The sequence below is a fragment of the Dama dama genome, chromosome 1 (genome assembly GCF_033118175.1).
Source record: "Dama dama isolate Ldn47 chromosome 1, ASM3311817v1, whole genome shotgun sequence".
Classification (NCBI taxonomy): Eukaryota; Metazoa; Chordata; class Mammalia; order Artiodactyla; family Cervidae; genus Dama; species Dama dama.
In genome coordinates this window covers 79,387,925-79,410,239 of record NC_083681.1, presented here as the reverse complement: position 1 = coordinate 79,410,239, position 22,315 = coordinate 79,387,925, and the positions used below count along the sequence as shown (strand labels likewise).

Here is a 22,315-nt window from a genome sequence, read left to right as displayed (position 1 = left end):
CAAACAGTCAAACTATACTGAGCAACTACACTTTCGTAGCATTCAGTTTTCACTTATACTATTTATTACTATCTATTTTACTTCAGTTTCATTGTAAACACTAAAAGTGCAAAAGTGTTGTATAATGTGATGAAATACAGTAAAGGCAAGCCATATATAATTATGTATTTTAAACTGTATGAGTAAAAATGTTAACTTAAATGACAAGATGCTAAATAAAAATTACACTGTCTCTGAAAAAGAATAAAAAATATAAATGCATAAGTTGGTGAAAAATCAATATAACTATATAACAATTAACACGCTAATTCATTACATATTAATTTCTTGCTATGTAGGCATTACACCATTCTAGGTACACTGATAAACAAGATAATTAATTCTAGTAGGTAGGTAAACTGTTTTTATACCCTGGTTGTATAATTGTCATCTTTAATTATAATTACCATAAACTCTTTGAAGAAAGAGAAATCAAAACAAATTTTAAAATGACTTCTGCATTCTAAGAAAATGAACCTTGATGTCAAATGACTCCCTTCATGATGGGTGATGCATTTATTTAATATGAGATATGAGGCTTCTTTTCCAGAGCTTCTTCATAGCATAAGTTAACTCAGAATTTCTCAGACTGTAGATTAGTGGGTTCAGCATGGGGGTTATAACTGTATAGAACACGCTCAATGATTTATCAGTGTAGAAGGTCTTAGCAGGTCTTACATATATGAAAATACAGGGAACAAAGAAGCAGACAACCACAGTGATGTGGGAACCACAGGTCTGGAGGGCTTTCCGCCTCCCTTCCTGACTCAGGTTCTTCAGAGAGTGTAGGATGACTCCGTAGGAGACGAGTAAGAGCAGAAACACAATAGTGCAGATCAGTCCTCCATTGACCACAACTAAGACGCCAATGATATAGGTGTCAGCACAGACGAGTTCCAATAAAGGGTACATGTCACAGAGAAAGTGATCAATGACATTGGGACCACAGAAAGGGAGCCCATAAATAGTACTAAGTTGAATTACTGAGTGCAAGAAACCTCCAGCCCAGGACACCACCAGCAGTAAAACACACACCCTCTGCCTCATGATCACCAGATAATGCAAGGGCTTACAGATGGCCACATAGCGGTCATAGGCCATCACCAGCAGAAGGAAGACCCCTGCTCCAGAAAAAAGGTGCTCTGTAAACAACTGAGTCATACAGGATTTAAAGGTTATGGTTTTTTCTCCAAAGAACAAGTCTGAGATCAATCTGGGGGTGATCGAAGAGGAATAAGCAATATCCATAAATGATAAGCAAGCAAGAAAAAAGTACATCGGTGAGTTCAGGGTCTTACTGACAGTTATAGTGACTATAATTAGAAAATTGCCCACCACAGTCAAAATGTAGACAAACAGGAACATAAACAAAAGTACTTTCCCCTCCTTTGGATTCTGTGTGAGTCCCAGGAGAACAAAGTAGGTTACATTGTTTCTTGATTCCGTCTAATCTGAACAGGAGCTGACTTCATACAGTAGAAGCAACTTACCTGCAAAACAAGGAGGGAAAGTCAAAGGGGGAAAATGCTCAAATGTATGAGGTTTTTTTTTTTTTTTTTCACTTGGAAGAATGAGTATAGAACAACTATTTGTGTCCAATGCGTCATGGACATTTTTATTATCAAGTTGAAGAAGGCAGAGTTTCTTTCCCTCAGTGCTATGACACATAAGGAGAAGTCAACCAACTCCAGACCCATGCTATTAGTGCCATTAAATGAATATTCAGTGCTGAGTCATAGTGCAGGAGATATCAAATAAGTGTGACGGAAGACTTTCCAGAGGAAGCCAAGCTTCAGCTGAGTGTAAAAAAGAATTGAAAGAATTAAAAAAAAAAAAAAATAAGGAAGAGAAATCCAAACAGTCCAACATTTATAAGCCACAAAAGTCTAATACTTGAGGCCCACTTGAGGTAGTTTACATAATCAATGTGGGTAGATCAAACTATGAATGGAAGTTCCCTGCCCTGAATTGTCTCAGACCTCACTAACACTTCTTAGGTTTTTTTTTTCTTCCATTTATTTTTATTAGTTGGAGGCTAATTACTTTACAATATTGTAGTGGTTTTTGTTATACATTGACATGAATCAGCCATGGATTTACATGTATTCCCCACTTAGGTTTTTAGATGGATATTTTCCTTTTCCTGACAATTAAATGCTACAGCAGTAATTTTGTGTCTCCAGCCCCTACCTCTCCTCTTAATTTGCAAACTTGGATATGTAACATCTCTAATTTTGACATCCAAGTGAATGGCAATTTAGTATTTAAAAACTTTTTAAATGTCCATAATAAACATAAGCATTTTCTATACAAAATTTAAAGAGGTGTTCCCTATTTATCTCATTAAATGTTTTTTCCATCTTGTTGTTCAGACAAAAAATTGCTGTACTCTTCATTCGTTACTCTCATAAAACTTTAATAAATCCTATTCACTCTACTATGAAAATATATGACAAAGTTGATCATTCTGTACTTCTTAATTTCTTCCTGGTCCACTGCAATAGGCTCTTATCAAATCTCTCCATGTTTATTCTAGCCTCCAAGAATCAGTTCTCCTGAAGCAGCCCAAATGACATTACTCTACTGCTCAAAAATCCTAGAGTATATTCTAATCATACACTCACAGTTTACTGTTTAATATTGACAGTAACAAGAACTGTAATCCTCATTTTATAATTGAAGAAACTAATGCTAGAAGATCTCATTCATTTTCCCAAAATCATACATTTCTAAGGGACATACCTTGAACTGAATCTAAGTTTTATTGATTTCAAATTAATTAAATTTCTTACATAATAAAGACAGTCCCCAATTATGAGCCTGGTTCCCACTATTTACTGCTAATCTTACCTTGTGAAGGCTTGTTCAGAATCTAAGGGTGATTTTAAGTTACACATAAACACTTGAAATAATTTTTCATCCAATTTGACAACAGAGGACAAAAGGCCACCTTATTACTTGAGGATGCATTTTATTTCATTTAACTATCTGTCCATTTCCTCCATGGAGACTTCTGATTATTCAGAGGCACATTTTTATGCCCTGTGTTGATTTTTCCAAAGGAATTCCATGGTGCACACCTAGAAAAACAAGTTTACCACATTAGGAAATTTATCAAAATGACTAGCAAATCTTACATGTACATAGAATAAATCAACTAGTTATTTGGCAGGGAAGTTTTTCACAAGTAACATCTTTCCTACTAACTGAAGTTAGTTGTTGAAACAAGTTGTTGAAACAAGAAAAATAATGTTTACTGTTTAGCCCTTTTCATTCTGTCATATTAACATGACCAGACTCGTTGACTGAGATTTTGAAAGACGTTCTCATATATATATATATATATATATATATATATATATATATTTTTTTTGTCATGCTTTAAGTCTATAAAAGGACCACCTGAAAAACTGATTCCAGTTACTAAGTGGATAACATCTTCTTCCTGTTCGCGGGGAAGATCACAGGATATTTCATCCCTTTCAGCTGCAATTATCACTGAGCCTTAGAATTGGAATGTGTCCAAGATTGATTCTTGTTTAATTAATTCACTGGGATTTCACCCAGAGTTTTAAAAATAAAAATCTATATGTAAAGATATTAATAGGCAAAGTCACATTAATAATATCAGAAAAGTGCAATACCCAAAAGAAGGCAGCTTTAGAATCTTTATGAGGCTAAAGTCAATCAAAAATAATCAAAAATTTGTCCCAGTGTACTTGTTATTTCTTTCCCCACCTGCCATCACAAGATTTTCTTTACTTTTGTTTAGTACTCAATTTGATTACCTTAATTTGGTTAGATATATGAAAATTATATCAAAAAGCACAATTTAATGTATCAACATATTAGATATAATAGCTATTTATCCAATTATTACCATTTTTTTAAAAGTCAAGGCACCTCTGTCATATTAGCAACTGTCTTATGAGTGAGGACACAGAGATTAATGAAACCTGGGGGAAAATCATGTGAAAGGCTTTTTCCTGCATGGATCTTCTTTCTTAGAGTCAAACAATAAAGAATGAGAACTTAACAAAGTAGCTTCAGTCTTATTCACTGCTTATAAGAAATAGAATACTGACAAAAAGATAAGAGGTAGAGTTCTACTGTGGAAAATGTAGAGATGACTTTTCTTCAAAGGTGATGTTTAAGGATATTGAAACTGAAAGGATAGCAACTGGCTACCATCAGAAGCACTGTTACAGAAACTAAAACTAAATAAAATTAATGAATAAAACTATCTCACTTCAGAGAAAACAGGAGCTATACTTAGAAAACTCTAAAATTTTCACAGGAATTTTTATGGCAGTACTATGTTAAGAAGGACCAGAGAATATATGCCCCCTTGTCTTATTCCAGATTTTAATGGAAAAGCTTTCAACCTTTCATGCAGAGGAAGGTATTAGCTGTGGATCTGTCATATATGGACTTTATTATGTCAAGGTACTTTCTATTTCCAACTTGTTGAGAGATTTCTATGAAATGAAAATTGAATTTCTGTCTGATCATGGACAACTCAAGGAGATTTTAAGAAAATAATTCCACTTACAAAAGTATCAAAAAAGAATAAAATAAAGTCTTACACTGTGAAAACTACAAAATGTTGCTGAGAGATATATAGAACACACACACATATATGAGAAGACGTTTATAAGCTGGACTATGCAACAGTTCAGTTCAGTTCAGTTGCTCAGTCGTGTCCAACTCTTTGCGACCCCATGAACCACAGCATGCCAGGCCACCCTGTCCATCACCAACTGCCAGAGTCTACCCAAACCCATGTCCATTGCATTGGTGATGCCATCCAACCACCTCATCCTCTGCCATCCCTTCTCCTCCTGCCCTCAATCTTTCCCAGCATCAGGGTCTTCTCAAATGAGTCAGCTTTTCACAACAGGTGGCCAAAGTATTGTAGTTTCAGCTTCAACATCAGTCCTTCCAGTGAACACCCAGGACTGATCTCCTTAAGAATGGACTGGTTGGATCTCCTTGCAGTCCAAGGGACTCTCAAGAGTCTTTTCTAACACCACAGTTCAAAAGCATCAGTTCTTCTGCACTTAGCTTTCTTTACAGTCCAACGCTCACATCCATACATGACCACTGGAAAAACCATAGCCTTGACTAGACGGACCTTTGTGGACAAAGTAACGTCTCTGCTTTTTAATATGCTATCTAGGTTGGTCATAACTTTCCTTCCAAGGAGTAAGCGTCTTTTAATTTCATGGCTGCAATCACCATCTGCAGTGGTTTTGGAGCCCCCAAAAACAAAGTCAGCCACTATTTCCACTGTTTCCCCAACTATTTGCCATGAAGTGATGGGACCGGATGCCATGATCTTAGTTTTCTAAATGTTGAGCTTTAAGCCAACTTTTTCACTCTCCTCTTTCACTTTCATCAAGAGGCTCTTGAGTTCTTCTTCACTTTCTGCCATAGGGTGATGTCATCTGCATATCTGAAGTTACTGATATTTCTCCCAGCAATCTTGATTCCAGCTTGTGCTTCTTCCAGCCCAGCATTTCTCATGATGTACTCTGCATATAAGTTAAATAAGCAGGGTGACAATATACAGCCTTGACATACTCCTTTTCCTATTTGGAACCAGTCTGTTGTTCCATGTCCGGTTCTAACTGTTGCTTCCTGACCTGCATACAGGTTTCTCAAAAGGCAGGTCAGGTGGTCTGGTATTCCCATCTCTTTAGAATTTTCCACAGTTAATTGTGATCCATACAGTGAAAGGCCTTGGCATAGTCAATAAAGCAGAAATAGATGGTTTTCTGAAACACTCTTGCTTTTTCGATGATCCAGCAGATGTTGGCAATTTGATCTCTGGTTCCTCTGCTTTTTCTAAAACCAACTTGAACATCTGGAAGTTCACAGTTCACATATTGCTGAAGCCTGGCTTGGAGTATTTTGAGCATTACTTAATAATACCTCATGATTCAGTGCAATTCCTATCATAACCACAAAATCATCTTTTGCAGAAACAGAAAAATCCATGCTAAAATTCATATGGAATCTCAAGGACTCCAAATTGTCAAGTCAATCTAGAAAAGAAGAAGGTTGGGAGTCTCATACCTCCTGGTTATATACTGTGCAAATCTATGGTAATCACAGCCCCAACAAAGATGGACATCCAATAAAGATGGACGATGGACTAATGGGGTAAAACAGATAGTCTAGAAATAAATCTTCCTATATGTGTTTAGGTAATTTTCAACAAGGGTCCCAAGCATTTTATGGAGAAAAGAAATGATAATAAGTGATTAAAAGGCAATCACCTAAAAACAAAAATGTTATGATTCCACTTACATGAGGCACTTAGTCAAATTCATAGGCAGAAAATAGAATGATGGTTTCCCTGCCCAGGGCTCAGGGAGCGAAAGTGAAGAATTTTGTTTAATGGCTGTGGAATTTCAGTTTGGAAAGTTGAAAAAGTTTTGGAGATGGATGGTGGCAATGTTTGCATAACAATGTGAATTAACTTAGTGCTACTTTAAAATGGCCAAAATTGTAAATTTTGTTATGCATATTTTACCACAATTTTTAAAGTAAATATAAGAACTAAGGTGACCTCATTAGCTGGTGTATGATGTGAACATAAACTATAGCACAATAGCCCAAAGTATGTGCAAAGATCGTTGGCTTCAAATAAACCAAGGTAAACTTTCTAGTAGGTAAATATGTCCATCAATAGCAAAACTGCTAAATTAAAATCTCTATTTTTAATATTCATTTTGTACTGGAATAGATTTTATTAACAAGGTGTTAGTTCAGATGTGCAGCAAGGTGAATCAGGTATACGTATTATGCATCCATCCTTTTTCAAAGTCTTTTCCCACTTCGGTTACTACAGGATGTTGAGCAGAGCTTCCTGTGCTATACAGCAGGTCCTTGTTGGATATCAGTTTTAAACATAGTAGTCTGTATATGCTAATTCCAAAGTTTCATCTAATCAATTCAACAAATATTGAGTACCTTCTGTGGGCCAGGCATTGTTTAAGTTCCCAGGATGAATCAATAAAGAAAGTAGACAAAAAAAAAAAAAAAAAGAAGAAGAAGAAAGAAAGAAGGAGAAAGAAGGAACAAAAACCCAAACTCTTTACTTTGGAGTTTCAAACTCAGATTTTAGAAGCAAGTTGGCAAGCACTTTTGAAGCATTTTGTTCTCCTCTGGACCACTTCAGATTGTCTGATTTTGCAGAGGAAAGATGAGATTTTACAATAGGAAACTTCCTTGCCTACAAAGCACTGAGAATTTGCACTACAGATTAGACTTAAACTCCACCTTGCAAACAGAGGTACCAAAGTCACTGATGAAACTCTGAGTGGGGTGGGTTTGCCCTCAAAGTGACAGGGAAGAATTTATGCTATATGGATCAGTGATATCTTAAATAGAAATTGTAATGAGTCATAGAAAAAGCAGATGGATGCAAACGCGACTGTGGTTGCAGACTGTGACTATTAAATCAACATATTAATAAGTAGGCTCAAACATCTTTATTACTCAAAATAGGATCATTGCAATCAACACATTTTTGCCAATGAGAAATACATTTGTTTATTCCTGTATGTAAAAATCCAGGCTTGGGGATTCCACAAACTCTTGGAAAGCATTTTCTGCCTCCTACTGGTTGTGGAAGTGTTTTCCCTGCAAAAGTCGTTGAAGGGATATGCTTGAGGAAGTGGTAGTCAGTTGGCAAGAGGTCAGGCTGAATATAGCAGATGAGGTAAAACTTAGACCAATTCATTCAACTTTTGAAAAATTGTGGATGACCCAGAGAGATGGGATGGGGAGGAAGGTGTGAGGGGGGTTCAGGATGGGGAACACATGAAATCCATGGCTGATTCATGCCAATGTATGGCAAAAACCACTACAGTGTTGTAAAGTAATTAGCCTCCAACTAATAAAAATAAATTAAAAAAATAAAAATAAAAAAAAATTATTGGGAAAAAAAAAGAAAAATTGTATGTGTGGGGTGCACTCAGTCATTATCCTGGAGAAGAACAGGGCCCCTTCTCTTAATCAATACCGGCTGCAAGCATTGCAGTTTTGGTGCATCCCATTGATTTGCTGGGACTTCTCTAGTGGCTCAGACAGTAAAGAATCTGCCTGCGATGCAGAAGACCCAGGTTCTATCCCTGGGTTGGGAAGATCCGCTGGAGAAGGGAATAGCAACCCACTCCAATATTCTTGCCTAGAGAATCCCATGGACAGGAGAGCCTGGCAGGCTACATGCCTTGGGATCACAAAGAGTCGGGCAGAGCTGAGTGATTTTCATTTCATTTCACTTCACTTCATTGATTTGCTGAGCATACTTCTCAGATGTAATGATTTCACCAGGATTCAGAAAGCTGTAGTGGATCAGAGCAGAAGCAGACCAACAAACAGTGACCATGACCTTTATTTTTTTTGGTGCAAGTTTGGCTTTGGGAAGTGCTTTGGAGCTTCTCTTGAGTCCAGCCACTGAGCTGGTTGTTGCCAGTTGTCATATAAAATTCACTTTTTGTCGCAGGTCACCATTTGATGGAGAAATGGTTCATTGTTGTTGTCCAGAGTAAGAGAAGATGACACTTCAAAGCAACAATTTTTTTTTTTTTTTTATTGGTCAGCTGATAAGGCACCCAAGTATTGAAGTTTTTCACCTTTCCAGTTTGCTTTAAACCCTGAATGACAATAGAATGGTTGATTTTGAGTTCTTCAGCAACTTCTACTGTAATTATAAGAGGATCAGCTTCGATGATTGCTTTCAATTGATCTTTGTCAACTTCCGATGGCCAGCCACTAAGCTCCTCATCTTCAAGCCTCTCATCTCCTTTGCAAAATTCCTTGAACCACCACTGCACTCCACTGCACCGGAACTGTTCATTAGCAGTTCCTGGGCCAGATGCATTGTTGAGTTGTGAATTGTCTCTGCTGCTTTAACACCCATTTTGAGCTCTAATAAGAAAAGAGCTAAAATTTGCTTTTTGTCTAACATCATTTCCCTAGTCTAAAATAAATTTAAAATGCAGAGCAAGTAATAGGTCATTAGCAAATAAAATAAAGTGAAAAACATGCATTGAAACAATGCATATAATATAACCACATTTAAGAATGTACTCCAATATCAAATGGCAAATTTCAACAAGGCAAATACTGCAATTACTTTTGTGCAAACTAATACATACGTTTGTACTTCCACCCCGCCTTCCCCTGCCCCCCGCAAAATCTCTAGAACTGCATCTAACAGGTTTTTTGAGCTTTGTTAATGAGTCTGTTTTTCATTTGCTATTTTTTATTTGTTTTTAGTTTATCAGGGGGAGGGTTTGCCCTGCCTGTGGCTTGTAGAATGCTAATTCCCTGAAAAGAGACTTAGCCCAGGCCCTCAATAATATTTGTACAATTCAAAAACATGTATTTGTTGGGAAAGTATTTACCATAAAAAAGTTTATGAACTACATGAAGATAAATCAACATACGAACTTTAAATTTTAAGGAGCATTGTGCAGGATAAGGAAAATTAAGAGATATATATGGGTTGATATGGAGATATTTTTAAGATGTTGCATACTAAAAGTAAGTGCTACATAAATAAAAAAGAACAAATATACATATGGCACATACATTTGCATTGACAAAAATTATTCCCAGATGAAAATGAAGAAACAAATTTTGGCCAGTTTCTGAGTATGAGGACTAGAAAATGCTGAAGGAAAATAGGAAATTTATTCAACACTGCATCCCATATAATTTGGTTTCACTTATGCTTTTATTATTATCTATTTTATTTCATTTTTCTTATAAACAGCAAAAGTACTAAAGTAAAAATTGTTATGTATAATGCAACTGAAATATAGTAAAGAAGGAAACCTATATAGAATTAAATATTTTAAATAATGTAAATAAAAAGTTCACTTAAATGAAAAGAATCTAAATAAAAATTGCACTCTGTCTGAAAAAGGATAAAAGATAAAGATACATGAACTGATTAAAAATCAGTATAAATATATAACATTTTCCTCACTAAATCACTTATTTACTATTAATGCCTTGCTGTATAGGCCTTATGGTTATCTAGGTATATTGATAAACAAGAATTTTGGACCTTACATTGTAACATGGAGCAAACTGTTACGAATGCACAGTTGTATGATTATATTATTTAATTATAATTATCATAATTTTCTAGAAGAAAGAGAAATCAGATTCAAATTTAAAATAGCTTCTTCCTTCAAAGGAAATGGAACCTGATGTCAAATGACTATGAAGCTCCTAGTTAATATGAGATACAATGCTTCTTCTCCAGAGCATCTTCATAGCATTAGTAAACTCAGAACTTCTGTAGATTAATGGATTCAGCATGGGAGTTATGACTGTATAAAACACACTCAGTAATTTATCAGTGGGGAATGTTTTAGCAGTTCAGTTCAGTTCAGTTCAGTCACTCAGTTGTGTCCAACTCTTTGTGATCCCATGAACCTCAGCAAGCCAGACCTCCATGTCCATCACCAAATCCTGGAGTCCATTCAAACCCATGTCCATCGAGTCAGTGATGCCATCCAACCATCTCATCCTCTGTCGTCCCCTTCTCCTCCTGCCCTCAATCTTTCCCAGCATCAGGATCTTTTCAAATGAGTCAGCTCTTTGCCTCAGATGGCCAAAGTATTGGAGTTTCAGCTTCAGCATCAGTCCTTCCAATGAACACCCAGGACTGATCTCCTTTAGGATGGACTGGTTGGATCTCCTTGCAGTCCAAGGGACTCTCAAGAGTCTTCTCCAACACCACAGTTCAAATGCATCAATTCTTCAGTGCTCAGCTTTCTTTATAGTCCAACTCTCACATCCATGGTCTCACATACATGAAAATGCAGGGAACAAAGAAGCAGACAACCACAGTGATGTGGGAACCACAGGTCTGGAGGGCTTTCCGCCTCCCTTCCTGACTCAGGTTCTTCAGAGAGTGCAGGATGACTCCATAGTAAGAGCAGAAACCCAAGAGTGCAGATCAGTCCTCCATTGAATGCAACTAAAATGTCACTCACATAGGTGTCAGTAGAGACGAGTTTTAATAAGGGGTACATGTCACACATATGGTGATCAATGACACTGGGGCCACAGAATGGGAGCCCATAAACAGTGCTAAGTTTAATTACTGAGTGCAGAAAACCTCCAACCCAGGACACCGCCAGCGGCACAATACATGTCCTCTGCCTCATGATCACTAAATAATGCAAGGGCTTACAGATGGCCACGTAGCGGTCATAGGCCATCACCAGCAGAAGGAAGACCCCTGATCCAGCAAAAAGGTGCTCTGCAAACAGCTGAGTCGTGCTAGATTCAAAGGTTAGTTTTTTTTTTTTTTTTTTTCTAGAGAACAAGTCTGAAATCAATCTGGGGGTAATAGAAGAGGAATAAGTTACATCCATAAATGATAAACTAGCAAGAAAAAAGTACATTGGTGAGTTCAGGGTCTTACTGACAGTTATAGTCACAACAGTGAGAAGGTTGCCCACTACAGTCAAAACAAGAGCAAGAACAGAACAAAAAAGACTTTCTGCTCCTTTGGATTCTGTGTGAGGCCCAGGAGGACAAAGTAAATTACATTGTTCCTTGCTTCCATTTAGTCTGTTCAGAGGCTGAGTTCAGGTAGTAGAGGCAATTTACCTACGATACAAGGGGGAAACATTTAAGTGCATTATAAGTATAGTCGTTTATTTATCCATTCATTAGAAGAATATGAATAGAGTACCTTCTGGCTCCTATGTGCCATGGACATTTTAATTACCAACTTGAATGAGCCAGGGCTTCCCTTGTAGCTCAGTCGGTAAAGAATCTGCCTGCAATACAGGAGACGCGGGTTCGATTCCTGGGTTGGGAAGATCCCCTGGAGAAGGAAATGGCAACTCACTCCAGTATCTTTGCCTGGAAAATCTCATGGACAGAGGAGCCTGGTGAGCTGCAGTCCATGGGGCTGCAAAGAGTTGGGCATGACTGAGCGACTAACACTTACTTACTAGAAAAAGTCATAGAACCCCACCCTCAGTGATAGGACGCAAAATGAGGGATCAGGTAATTCCAGACCCATGTAATAAGTGCATTAAATGATTATTCACACAGTGCTCAGAGTCACAGTAAAGGAGTATATCAACTAAAATTAGAGAAGGTTTCCCAAAGGAAACAATATTTCAGCTGAAATTTTTTTTTAAATCAAGGAATACAAATGATGGGAAAAGAGTTCCACAAAAAGGTGCACCATTTATAAAGAACAATACTTGAGTATTACTCACAAAACTTAATACTTGAGATTCACTTAAGGCAGTTTACACAATCAATTTGGGTAGATCAAACCGTAAATAGATCCCTGTCTTGAATTGTTTCAGACCTCACTGATACTTTCTTAGATCTTTAGGTGGATATTTCCCTTTTCCTAAAAAATAAGTGCTGCAGCAGTTTAATTTCATGTCCCCAGCCCCTATCTCTCCTCTATTTTGCAAACTTGTTATGCACCTTCTATAATTTTGACATCCAGTTTAATGGCAATTTAATATTTACAAAACTAACTGTTAAATTTTCCACAATAGACATAGGCATTTTCTAAACCAAATTTAAAGAGATATTCCCTATTTATCTCATTAAATGCTATCATTTTCCATGTTTGTGTTAGGACAAAAAATTTCAATGCTCTTCACTATTAGTTATTCTCATAAAACTTTAATAAAGCCTATCGGCACTACTCTCAAAATATATCACTAATATGATCATTCGCTACTTTTTAATTTCTTACTGGTCCACTGCAACAGCCTTCCACCAATTCTCTCCATGTTTATCCTGGTCTTCAAAAATTGGTTCTCCTGAAGCTACTCAAATTGTCCTTTTTAATCTTATTCTGATGACATCATTCCAGTGCTCAAAACTCCTATCATTTATTCCAATCATGAACTCATAGTTTAATGTAACACAAGTCAATATTTACAGTAACAAGAACTGTAATCCTCATTTCATATTGAAGAAACTGAAGTTCAGAACACCTAATTTACTGTTCCAGTTACATGTTTTTAAGTGCTATACCTATAATTGAATCTAAGTTTGATTGATTTCAAGGTAATTAAATGTCTTACCTAATAAACACAGTCCCACGACTGTAAGTCTGGTTCCCACTACTTACAGTTAGTCTTACCTTGTGGAGTCTTGTTCAGAATCTGAAGGATGACTTTAAGTTACTCATAAACACTTGGAATCATTTTTCACCCAGTTTGACAACTAAGGGTAGAAAGCTGCCTTATTACCTGAGGATATTCATTTAATTTGGCTATCTGTCCATTTTTTCCATGAAGTCTTCTGATTACTCAGGTCATTTGTTATATGCGCTGTTGGTTATTTGAAAGGAATTCCAGGGTTCACACAGGAAAACAAAAGCTTATCATTTTAGGAAATGTATCAAAATGACCAGCACATCTTATAAGTACATAGAAGATAGCAACTAGCCATTTGCCAGGGAAGTTTTCTGAGTAACTACTTTCTTGCTTGTTGTTGTTTAGTCGCTAAGTCATGTCCGATTCTTTTGTGACCCTATGGACTGTAGCCCACAAGGCTCCTCAGTCCATGGGATTTTCCAGGCAAGAATACTGGAGTGGGTTGCCATTTCCTTCTCCAGAGGATCTTCCCGACCCAGGGATTGAACCCGGGTCTCCTGCGTTGCAGGCAGATGCTTTACCGTCTGAGCCACTGGGGAAGCTGGCTCGAATTCTTACTGACATCAAATAGAAAAGTCCCATTTGATGGTTTAGCTCTTCTCACTCTGTCACGTCAACATAGCCAGACTAGTTGACTTGCAGTTTTGAAAGACACCCCCCTAACTTTTTAAGCCATGCATTAAGTCTAAGAAAGGACCTCCTGAAAAATTTACATCACTCACTAAGTGCATAGCATCTTCTCCCTGTTAGTGGTGAAGATCAGGGGATATTTCATTACTTCTAGCTGCATTTATAATTGAGTCTTGAAACTGGAATGTGTCCAAGACTGATTCTTGCTTAATTAATTCACTGACATTTTCCACAAAGTTTTTAAAGAACATCTATATGTAAAGATATTACTATAGCAAATCACATAATTAATGTCAGAAAGGTGCAACATACCAAGAAAGTAGCTTTAGAATCATATAAGATGATTGTCCATCAAATATAAAATATTGACCTAGTTGTGTTGTTTCAGAGAACTTGTTATGCATTTCCCCACCTGTCATGGGAAGAGTTTCTTTTCTTTTATTTAATATTCAATTTAATCACATTATATTTTGGTTAATAAATAAAATTTACATCAAAAATATAATTAAATGTATCAAAATTTTGGATATAATAACTAATGAATTGTCCAATTATATATATATTTTTGAAGTTAGGTAACTTCTGTTATACCAGCAACTGTGCTATGAGTAAGGACACAGATTAATAAAACCAGGGGGAAAATCACGTAAAAGGTTTTTTCATGCCTGGATCTTATTTTCTTCTAATAGAGTCAAACAATAAAAGAGACATCTAATAAAGTAGCTATTAAATCTCTTTTAATATTAAAGTAGTTATTAAATAAAGGAAACAATAGAGTAGCCATGGCTTGCAATATAAGTAAATAAAGTTTAGCTACCAATTGGGCAATACATAAATCTAAATACAGTTTTTATAATGGTAAAAATTCCCTACCTGGGCCGCTCCTCTGAGTACCTATAGGTAAAACTCAACATATTTTTGATAAGTAGTGTTCAGTGGACCCTGAACCATAAAATTGTATTTTCTCTTCTGCGTTTAGGAGACAAACTCATTGCTATGATTACTTCCCAAAGTCACTATTTCATCCCACAACTTCCTCATAGCATTTTCTCCTCTAAATTTGAGGCTGTGTTCCCAGGTGGTGCTTGTGGTAAAGACCCTGCTTGGCAGTACAGGAGACATACGATACGGGAGTTTGATCCCTGGGTTGGGAAGATCCCCTGGAGGAGGGACTGGCAGCCAACTCCAGTATTCCTGCCTGGAAAGTTCCATGGACAGAGGAGCCTGGCAGGCTACAGTCCACAGGGTCCCAAAGAATGAGACACGACCGAAGCAGCTTAGTACACACAGAAAGCATGTTTAAGAAGTTTAGCCAGGAGTTATGATGATGTAAAATGTAGCCTTGGGTTGGCCGCAAATATACAGGGCGCAAAAACAAATGAGTAGGACACAACTAAGATGACAGTCGTGATGTAGACACAGGTGGAGAGGACTAGGCACCTCTGCTCCAAATCATAAGTCTTTAGGGAGCACAAGATGTCCATGTAGGACACCGTCAAGGGAAAATGTTTTGGGGTTTTTTTGTTTTTTGTTTTGTTTTTGCATTTAAAGCATCATTTTTTATTTTTAGTTTTTGCTTAACAAATATGTGAGAAAGACTTTGACAATTTCTCACCCTCATTAGGGTGTTCTTTAAACTGTAAATTCAAAAACTGTACTTCTTTATAAAAGTTGAAAACGATATCACTTTGAACTAAAGAAAGATATTGTAGTTATTAATCACAGCTCTTGTCGTACACACTGCAATTCTGTAGCTTGACACATTCTATAATCTGTTCTCATTTTAATATTTTTTTTTACATTTTTTTTAATTGGAGGCTAATTACTTTACAATATTCTGGTGGTTTTTGCCATACATTCACATGAATCAGCCATGGGTGTACATGTGTTCTGCATCTTGAACCCCCCTCCCAGCTCCCTCCCCATCCCATCCCTCTGGGTCATCCCAGTGCACTAGCCCCGAGCACCCTGTCTCATTCACTGAGCCTGGACTGGTGATCTATTTCACATATGATAATATGCATATGTCAATGCTATTCTCTCAGATCATCCCACCCTCACCTTCTCCCACAGAGTCCAACAGTCTGTTCTTTACACCAGTGTCTCTTTTGCTGTCTCACATATAGGGTCATCGTTACCATCTTTCTAAATTCCATATATATGCATTAATATACTGTATTGGTGTTTTTCTTTCTGGCTTACTTCGCTCTGTATAATAGGCTCCAGTTTCATCCACCCCATTAGAACTGATTCAAATGCATTCTTTTTAATAGCTGAGTAATATTCCATGGTGTATATGTACCACAGCTTCCTTATCCATTCATCTGCTGATGGGCATCTAGCTTGCTTCCATGTCCTGGCTATTATAAACAGTGCTGCGATGAACACTGGGGTGCACGTGTCTCTTTCAGATCTAGTTTCCTCAGTGTGTATGCCCAGTAGTGGGATTGCTGGGTCATATGGCAGTTCTATTTCCACTTTTTAAGGAATCCCACACTGTTCTGTGGCTGTACTAGTTTGCATTCCCACCAACAGAGTAAGAGGGTTCCTTTTTCTCCGCACCCTCTCCAGCATTTATTGTTTGCAGGCTTTTTATAGCAGCTATTATGACTGGCGTGAGATGGTACCTCATTGTGGTTTTGATTTGCATTTCTCTGATAAAGAGTGATGTTGAGCATCTTACATGTGTTTGTTAGCCATTTGTATGTCTTCTTTGGAGAAATGTCTGTTTAGTTCTTTGATCCATTTTTTGATTGGGTCACTTATTTTTCCAGAACTGAGCTGCAGGAGGTGCTTGTATATTTTTGAGATTAATTCTTTGTCAGTTGCTTCATTTGCTATTATTTTCTCCCATTCTGAAGGAAATGTTTTAATGGGTAAATGAATCCACAGTTGGCAGCAACAGAGTCCAGTGGTATGAGTGTCCATGCAGACAGGTTTCAACAAAGGGTGTTAGGCATACAGGAATGGTTTATGACATTGGAGTTACAGACATGCAGTCACGCTGTGAAGAGAATCCAGTGTTGCAAGGACAAACCCTCTAGCCTGTGATGCTTGAAAGAAACCACATCCCTGTCACTCACGATGGTTTCACAGTGTAGGGTTTTGCAGATGGCCACATAGAGCTCTGGCAACCGCTATGGGCAGGAAGATCTCAGCAGCAAGAGATACTCAGCAAAGAGTTGAGTTCTGGACTTCCTAAAAGAGACAATTTTTTTCTTACAGCAAGTGTCAGCTGGCATTTTAGGTGTCATAGATGAAAACCAGCAGCTATCTACAAGGGATAAGAAACACAGACAGGAACCGTAAGCTCTACCCAACTTACAATAGGTGATTTATTAACTGAAGACACCTATTCTTACCTGGATAACAGTTCTTTTTATACTCTAAATATATAAGCTCCTCTTAAATTAACCTTCTTAAAGTGAATTTTATTAAAAATAATAACAACATTGTTTTGTGACTAAACCATTTTAAACTTATTTTAACTTAATTTTAAACTACATTATTTATCTTATTTATATTCAATTTATTATTTAGTTATAATAATTTTGAATTATAAATATACCACCCTAGGCATACTTCTGAAAGATAATGGTAATAAGGGACAGTTAGTCTCTGCATATATTGAAATATGTTATATATCATAGCAGTTATATGTCAACCTGCACATAAATAAAGAGATTAGTGAAAAACAATAGTCTCAAATTGGTTCCAAATTGGAACTTCAGGATATAATAGTCATAGTCAGAATTTCAAACCAATGGCAATAAGATAATTTTGTGAATATTTTTCTAAAAATTCTAAAATTTAGAGAAACAATTAAGACTTCATCACTATTTAATTCCTATAACAAAGTTAATTCAAGATGAATCAGGAGTTTTAATATAATAAACAAGATATCAGAATGCTTTAAAAATTAAATCCTAAAAATGAATTGAAGGACGTTTGGTACAAGTGAACTTAGGAAAATTCTTCCTAAAGAAGATACAAAAAATTCTAAAAATTGAATATAAAGCATAAAATAAATTACAAGGAAAAAGCATTCTACATAGGATAAAATGTTAAAAGCATATAACCAGAAAATATTACATATATATATAATGTAAAAGATACCAATTTTTAGTATATCATTATCTCATAAAAATAAAAACAAAAAGTAGGTTATATATATATATATACACACACATATATATAAAATATATATATATAATCCAGAGGAAAATAAATACAGATAAATTAAGTATGTGGAAAGATGCCCAAATTCAATTACATGAGAAGGGTGGTGGTTAAAATATAAAAATAACGTTAACCAGATATCATAAATACCTTTCAGGGATTGGTCATTGACAATGTGGTCAAAAAAATTCTCACAGACTGTGGACAGGACTGTAGCTGTTACACTGACCTCAAGAATGGTAGTTTAGCAATAACTATCAGTATCAACATTTTAAATGAATATACTACTTGAACATTGGTTCAAATATCATATCAAAACTTCTAAGCCTAGGAACTCATAATTGCACAATTCAAAAGCATATTTATTGTAAAATTATTTCTCATAAAGAAGTTTAGGAACCAAATGAAGAGGAATGGACATGTCAATTTTAGTATAAATTTATAGAGTATTGTGTAGCTTAAGAATAGTTAAGAGATATTATGGATTGATAATAGAAATATTTTTCATATGTCAGATACCAAAAGCAAGTGTTATATATATAGAAAGAAGCAAATATACATTTGGCTAATATATTGTGTTTCAAAGATTGTTGGTGGTAGTGGTTTAGTCGTTAAGTCTTATCTGACTCTATGCAACCCCATGAACTATATAACCCACCAGGTTCCTCTGTCCATGTGATTTCCCAAGCAAGAATACTGGGGTGGGTTGCCATTTCCTTCTCCAGGAGATCTTCTTGAATCAGGGATCGAAACCGGGTCTCCTACATTGCAGGCAGGTTCTTTACTGACTGAACCACCAATTAAGCCATCAATTAAGAAACAAATTTAGGGCTAAATTCTGAGCATGAGGACTAGAAAATACTGAGATAAAAATAGGAAATTTATTTGACATTGCATCCCAATTTATTTGGTTTTTCTTTATACTATTTATTAATATCTTTTTTGATTTCAATGTTTCTTATAAAGTTAAAGCATTAAGTTAAACATTTTGTGAATAATGCAAACTAAATATAGTAAAGAAAGCAACTTATATATAATTAAATATGTAAAATTGTATACATAAAAATGTTCCAATTAAATGACACGAATCTAAATAAAAAGTATCCTGTCCCTGAAAGAGAGTAAAAAAGATAAATACATGAATTGATTAAATTTCAGGGTAACTGTATAATAGTTAAAATTCTATATAAAAAGTTTAAAAGTTAACTATATATAAAGCTAAAAGTCAGTGAAACTAATAATAATTTCTTGATTATTTTAAATTACTGTTCTTGATATTTAGTCATATCCAACTCTTCGGGAACCCATGGACTGCAGTGCACCAAGCTTCCTTGTCCTTCACTGTCTCCCAGACTTTGATCAAATTCATGGCCATTGAGTTGGTGATGCCATCCAACCATTTCACCCTCTGTCACCCCCTTCTCCACCTGTGCTCAATCTTTCCCAGCACCAGAGATTTTTCCAATGAGTCAATTCTTCCCATCAGGTGGCCAAAGTATTGGAGCTTCAGCTTTAGCATCAGTCATTCCAATGAATAGTCAGGGTTGACTTCTCTTAGGATTGACTAGTATGAACTCCTCGCATTTCAAAGGACTCTCAAGAGTCTTCTGCAGCACCACAGTTTAAAAGCATCAATTCTTCGGTGTTCAGCCTTCTGTATGGTCCACATCTCACATCCATATATGACTATTGGAGAAACTATGCATTGACCTATGGACTTTTATTGGCAAATTGAATCTCTATTTCTTAATATATATTACTAATTCCTAGATATATAGGCATTACCTCTTTCTAGGTACAGTAATAAACCAGTAATTATAGACCTTATATTCTAGTAGGTAGGTAAACTGTTATTAATAGCATAGCTGTATTAATTGCAAACATTCATGTAATTATCATAAAGTTTCTGAAGAAAGAGAAGTCAGAATCAAATTTTAAAATGACTTTTGCATTCTGAGTAAATGAACCCTGATGTCAAATGACTCCCTTCATGTTGGGTGATGCACTTATTTACTATGAGATACGATGTTCCTTTTCCAGAGCTTCTTCATAGCATTAGTCAACTCAGAATTTCTTAGACTGTAGATTAATGGGTTCAGCATGGGAGTTATGACTGTATAGAACACACTCACAGATTTGTCAATGGGGAAGGTCTTAGCAGGTCTTGCATTTATGAAAATACAGGGAACAAAGAAGCAGACAACCACGGTGATGTGGGAACCACAGGTCTGGAAGGCTTTCCGCCTCCCTTCCTGACTCAGGTTCTTCAGAGAGTGCAGGATGACTCCGTAGGAGATGAGTAAGAGCAGAAACACAATAGTGCAGATCAGCCCCCCATTGGATGCAACCAAGAGGTCAGTGACATAGGTGTCAGTACAGACAAGCTTCAATAAAGGGAACATGTCACACATATAGTGATCAATGACATTGGGGCCACAGAACGGGAGCTCATAAACAGTGCTGAGTTGAATAATTGAGTGCAGAAAACCTCCAACCCAGGACACCATCAGCAGCACAACGCAAACCCTCTGCCTCATGATCACCAGATAATGCAAGGGCTTACAGATGGCCACATAGCGGTCATAGGCCATCACCAGCAGAAGGAAGACCCCGGATCCAGCAAAAAGGTGCTCTGCAAACAGCTGAGTCATGCAAGATTCAAAGGATATGTTTTTTTCCCCAAAGAACAAGTCTGAAATCAATCTGGGGGTAATAGAAGAAGAATAAGTGACATCCATAAATGATAAGCTAGCAAGAAAAAAGTACATTGGTGAGTTCAAAGTCTTACTAATAGTTACAGTAATGATAATGAGAAAGTTGCCCAGTACAGTCAAAATGTAAAAGACCAAGAACATAACAAAAAGGACTTTTTGCTCCTTTGGATTCTTTGTGAGGCCCATGAGGACAAAGTAAGATATATTGTTCCTTGGTTCCATCCAGTTCTTACAAGAACTGAGTTTGTGTATTAGAAGCAGTTTACCTATAAAACAAGGGGAGAAAGAACTAAATGTTTAATTTTTTATTTATCCATTCATTAGAAGAATGTGAATGGCATATATTTTGGGCCCAATGTGTTAAGGACATTCTAATTATCAGCTTGAAAAAGCCATAGAACCCTACCCTCAGTGATGTGACACATGATAAGGAATCAGGCAACTGCAGCCATCACATGAATATTCACACAGTGCTAAGAGTTACAGCATAGTGTACATCAAACCAGAATCAGAGAAGACCTCCCAAAGGAGTCCATGCTTCAGCTGAGTTTTGTTTTGCTTTGTTTTAATGAGAGAATAAAAAAGATGGGAAGAGAATTCCATGAAAGGACCACCATTTATGAAGTCACAAATGTGTAACACCTGTGACTCTCTTAAGGTAATTCACATAATCAATGTGAGTAGACTAACTATGAATAGAAGATCCCTGTCTTGAATTGTCTCAGACCTCATTGATACATCTTAGGTCTTCAGGGGAATATTTACCTTTTCCTGACCAATAAATGCTGCAGCAGTCTAATTTTGTGTCTCCAGCCCCACTCTATCCCTTAATTTTCAAATTTATATATACAACATCTCTGATTTTTGACATCCAGTTGATTGGCAATTTAGTATTTATAAAACTAGCTTTTAAATTTTCCATGAAAAACATAAGTAGTTCCTATACAAAAGTTAAAGAAGTGTTCCCTATTTATCTCATTAAATACTATCATTTTCCATGCTATTGTCCTGACAAAAAAAATTTTTCATTCTCTTAATTTCTTCCTGATCTGCTGCGGTACCCTCCTACCAAGTTTTTTTGTGTTTATTCTCCAAAAATTGGTTCTCCTAAAGCAGCTCAAATTGTCTTTTTCAGTTTTATTCTGATGGTATCACTCTATTGCTCAGAACTGCTACAGTATATTCCAATCATGCACTTATAGTCTAATGTATCATATTTAATATTTACAATAACAAGAAATGCAATTGCCATTTTATAATGGAAGAATCTAATACTCAGGATATATCATTTATTTTCCCCAAATCACACACTTCTAAGTGATCTATCTAGAACTGAATCTACATTTGTTTGACTTCAAAGTAATTTAGTTTCTTACATAAAGAAAGTCATACAACTGTGAGCCTGGTTCTCATTATTTTCTGTTAGTCTTACCTTGTGGAGGTTTGTTCAGAATTTAAGGATGATTTGAAGTTATTCATAAACACTTGAAATTGTTTTTCATCCAGTTTGATGACAGAGGCCAAATGCTGCCTTATTAATTGAGTTTATTTCATTTGGCAGTCTGTCCTTTTTCTCCA

General features: G+C 36.3%; 2 protein-coding genes across 2 annotated transcripts; both read right to left on the bottom strand.

Annotated features, from left to right (window-relative positions):
• Nucleotides 1-555: 555 nt before the first annotated feature.
• On the bottom strand, nt 556-11,291 carry LOC133070322 (olfactory receptor 4A47-like). Its single transcript, XM_061162402.1, has 2 exons — nt 11,064-11,291; nt 556-1,485 (listed from the first exon to the last, which is right to left on the bottom strand). Exons 1-2 carry the CDS (start codon nt 11,289-11,291, stop codon nt 556-558), a joined length of 1,158 nt encoding a protein of 385 aa, XP_061018385.1.
• Nucleotides 11,292-20,029: 8,738 nt separating this feature from the next.
• LOC133056318 (olfactory receptor 4A47-like) lies at nt 20,030-20,959 on the bottom strand. The gene has a single exon (XM_061141508.1). It carries the CDS (start codon nt 20,957-20,959, stop codon nt 20,030-20,032), a length of 930 nt encoding a protein of 309 aa, XP_060997491.1.
• Between the last annotated feature and the right edge of the window lie 1,356 nt (nt 20,960-22,315).

What these genes read in the sequence shown, in the direction of transcription:
- LOC133070322 (XM_061162402.1), bottom strand. Translation starts at nt 11,291, where the DNA reads ATGGCCTATGACCGCTACGTGGCCATCTGTAAGCCCTTGCATTATTTA. An exon ending in TCGTCTCTACTGACACCTAT is followed by an intron (nt 1,486 to 11,063) that starts GTGAGTGACATT and finishes TGTTCAGATTAG; the next exon opens with ACGGAATCAAGAAACAATGT.
- LOC133056318 (XM_061141508.1), bottom strand. Translation starts at nt 20,959, where the DNA reads ATGGAACCAAGGAACAATATATCTTACTTTGTCCTCATGGGCCTCACA.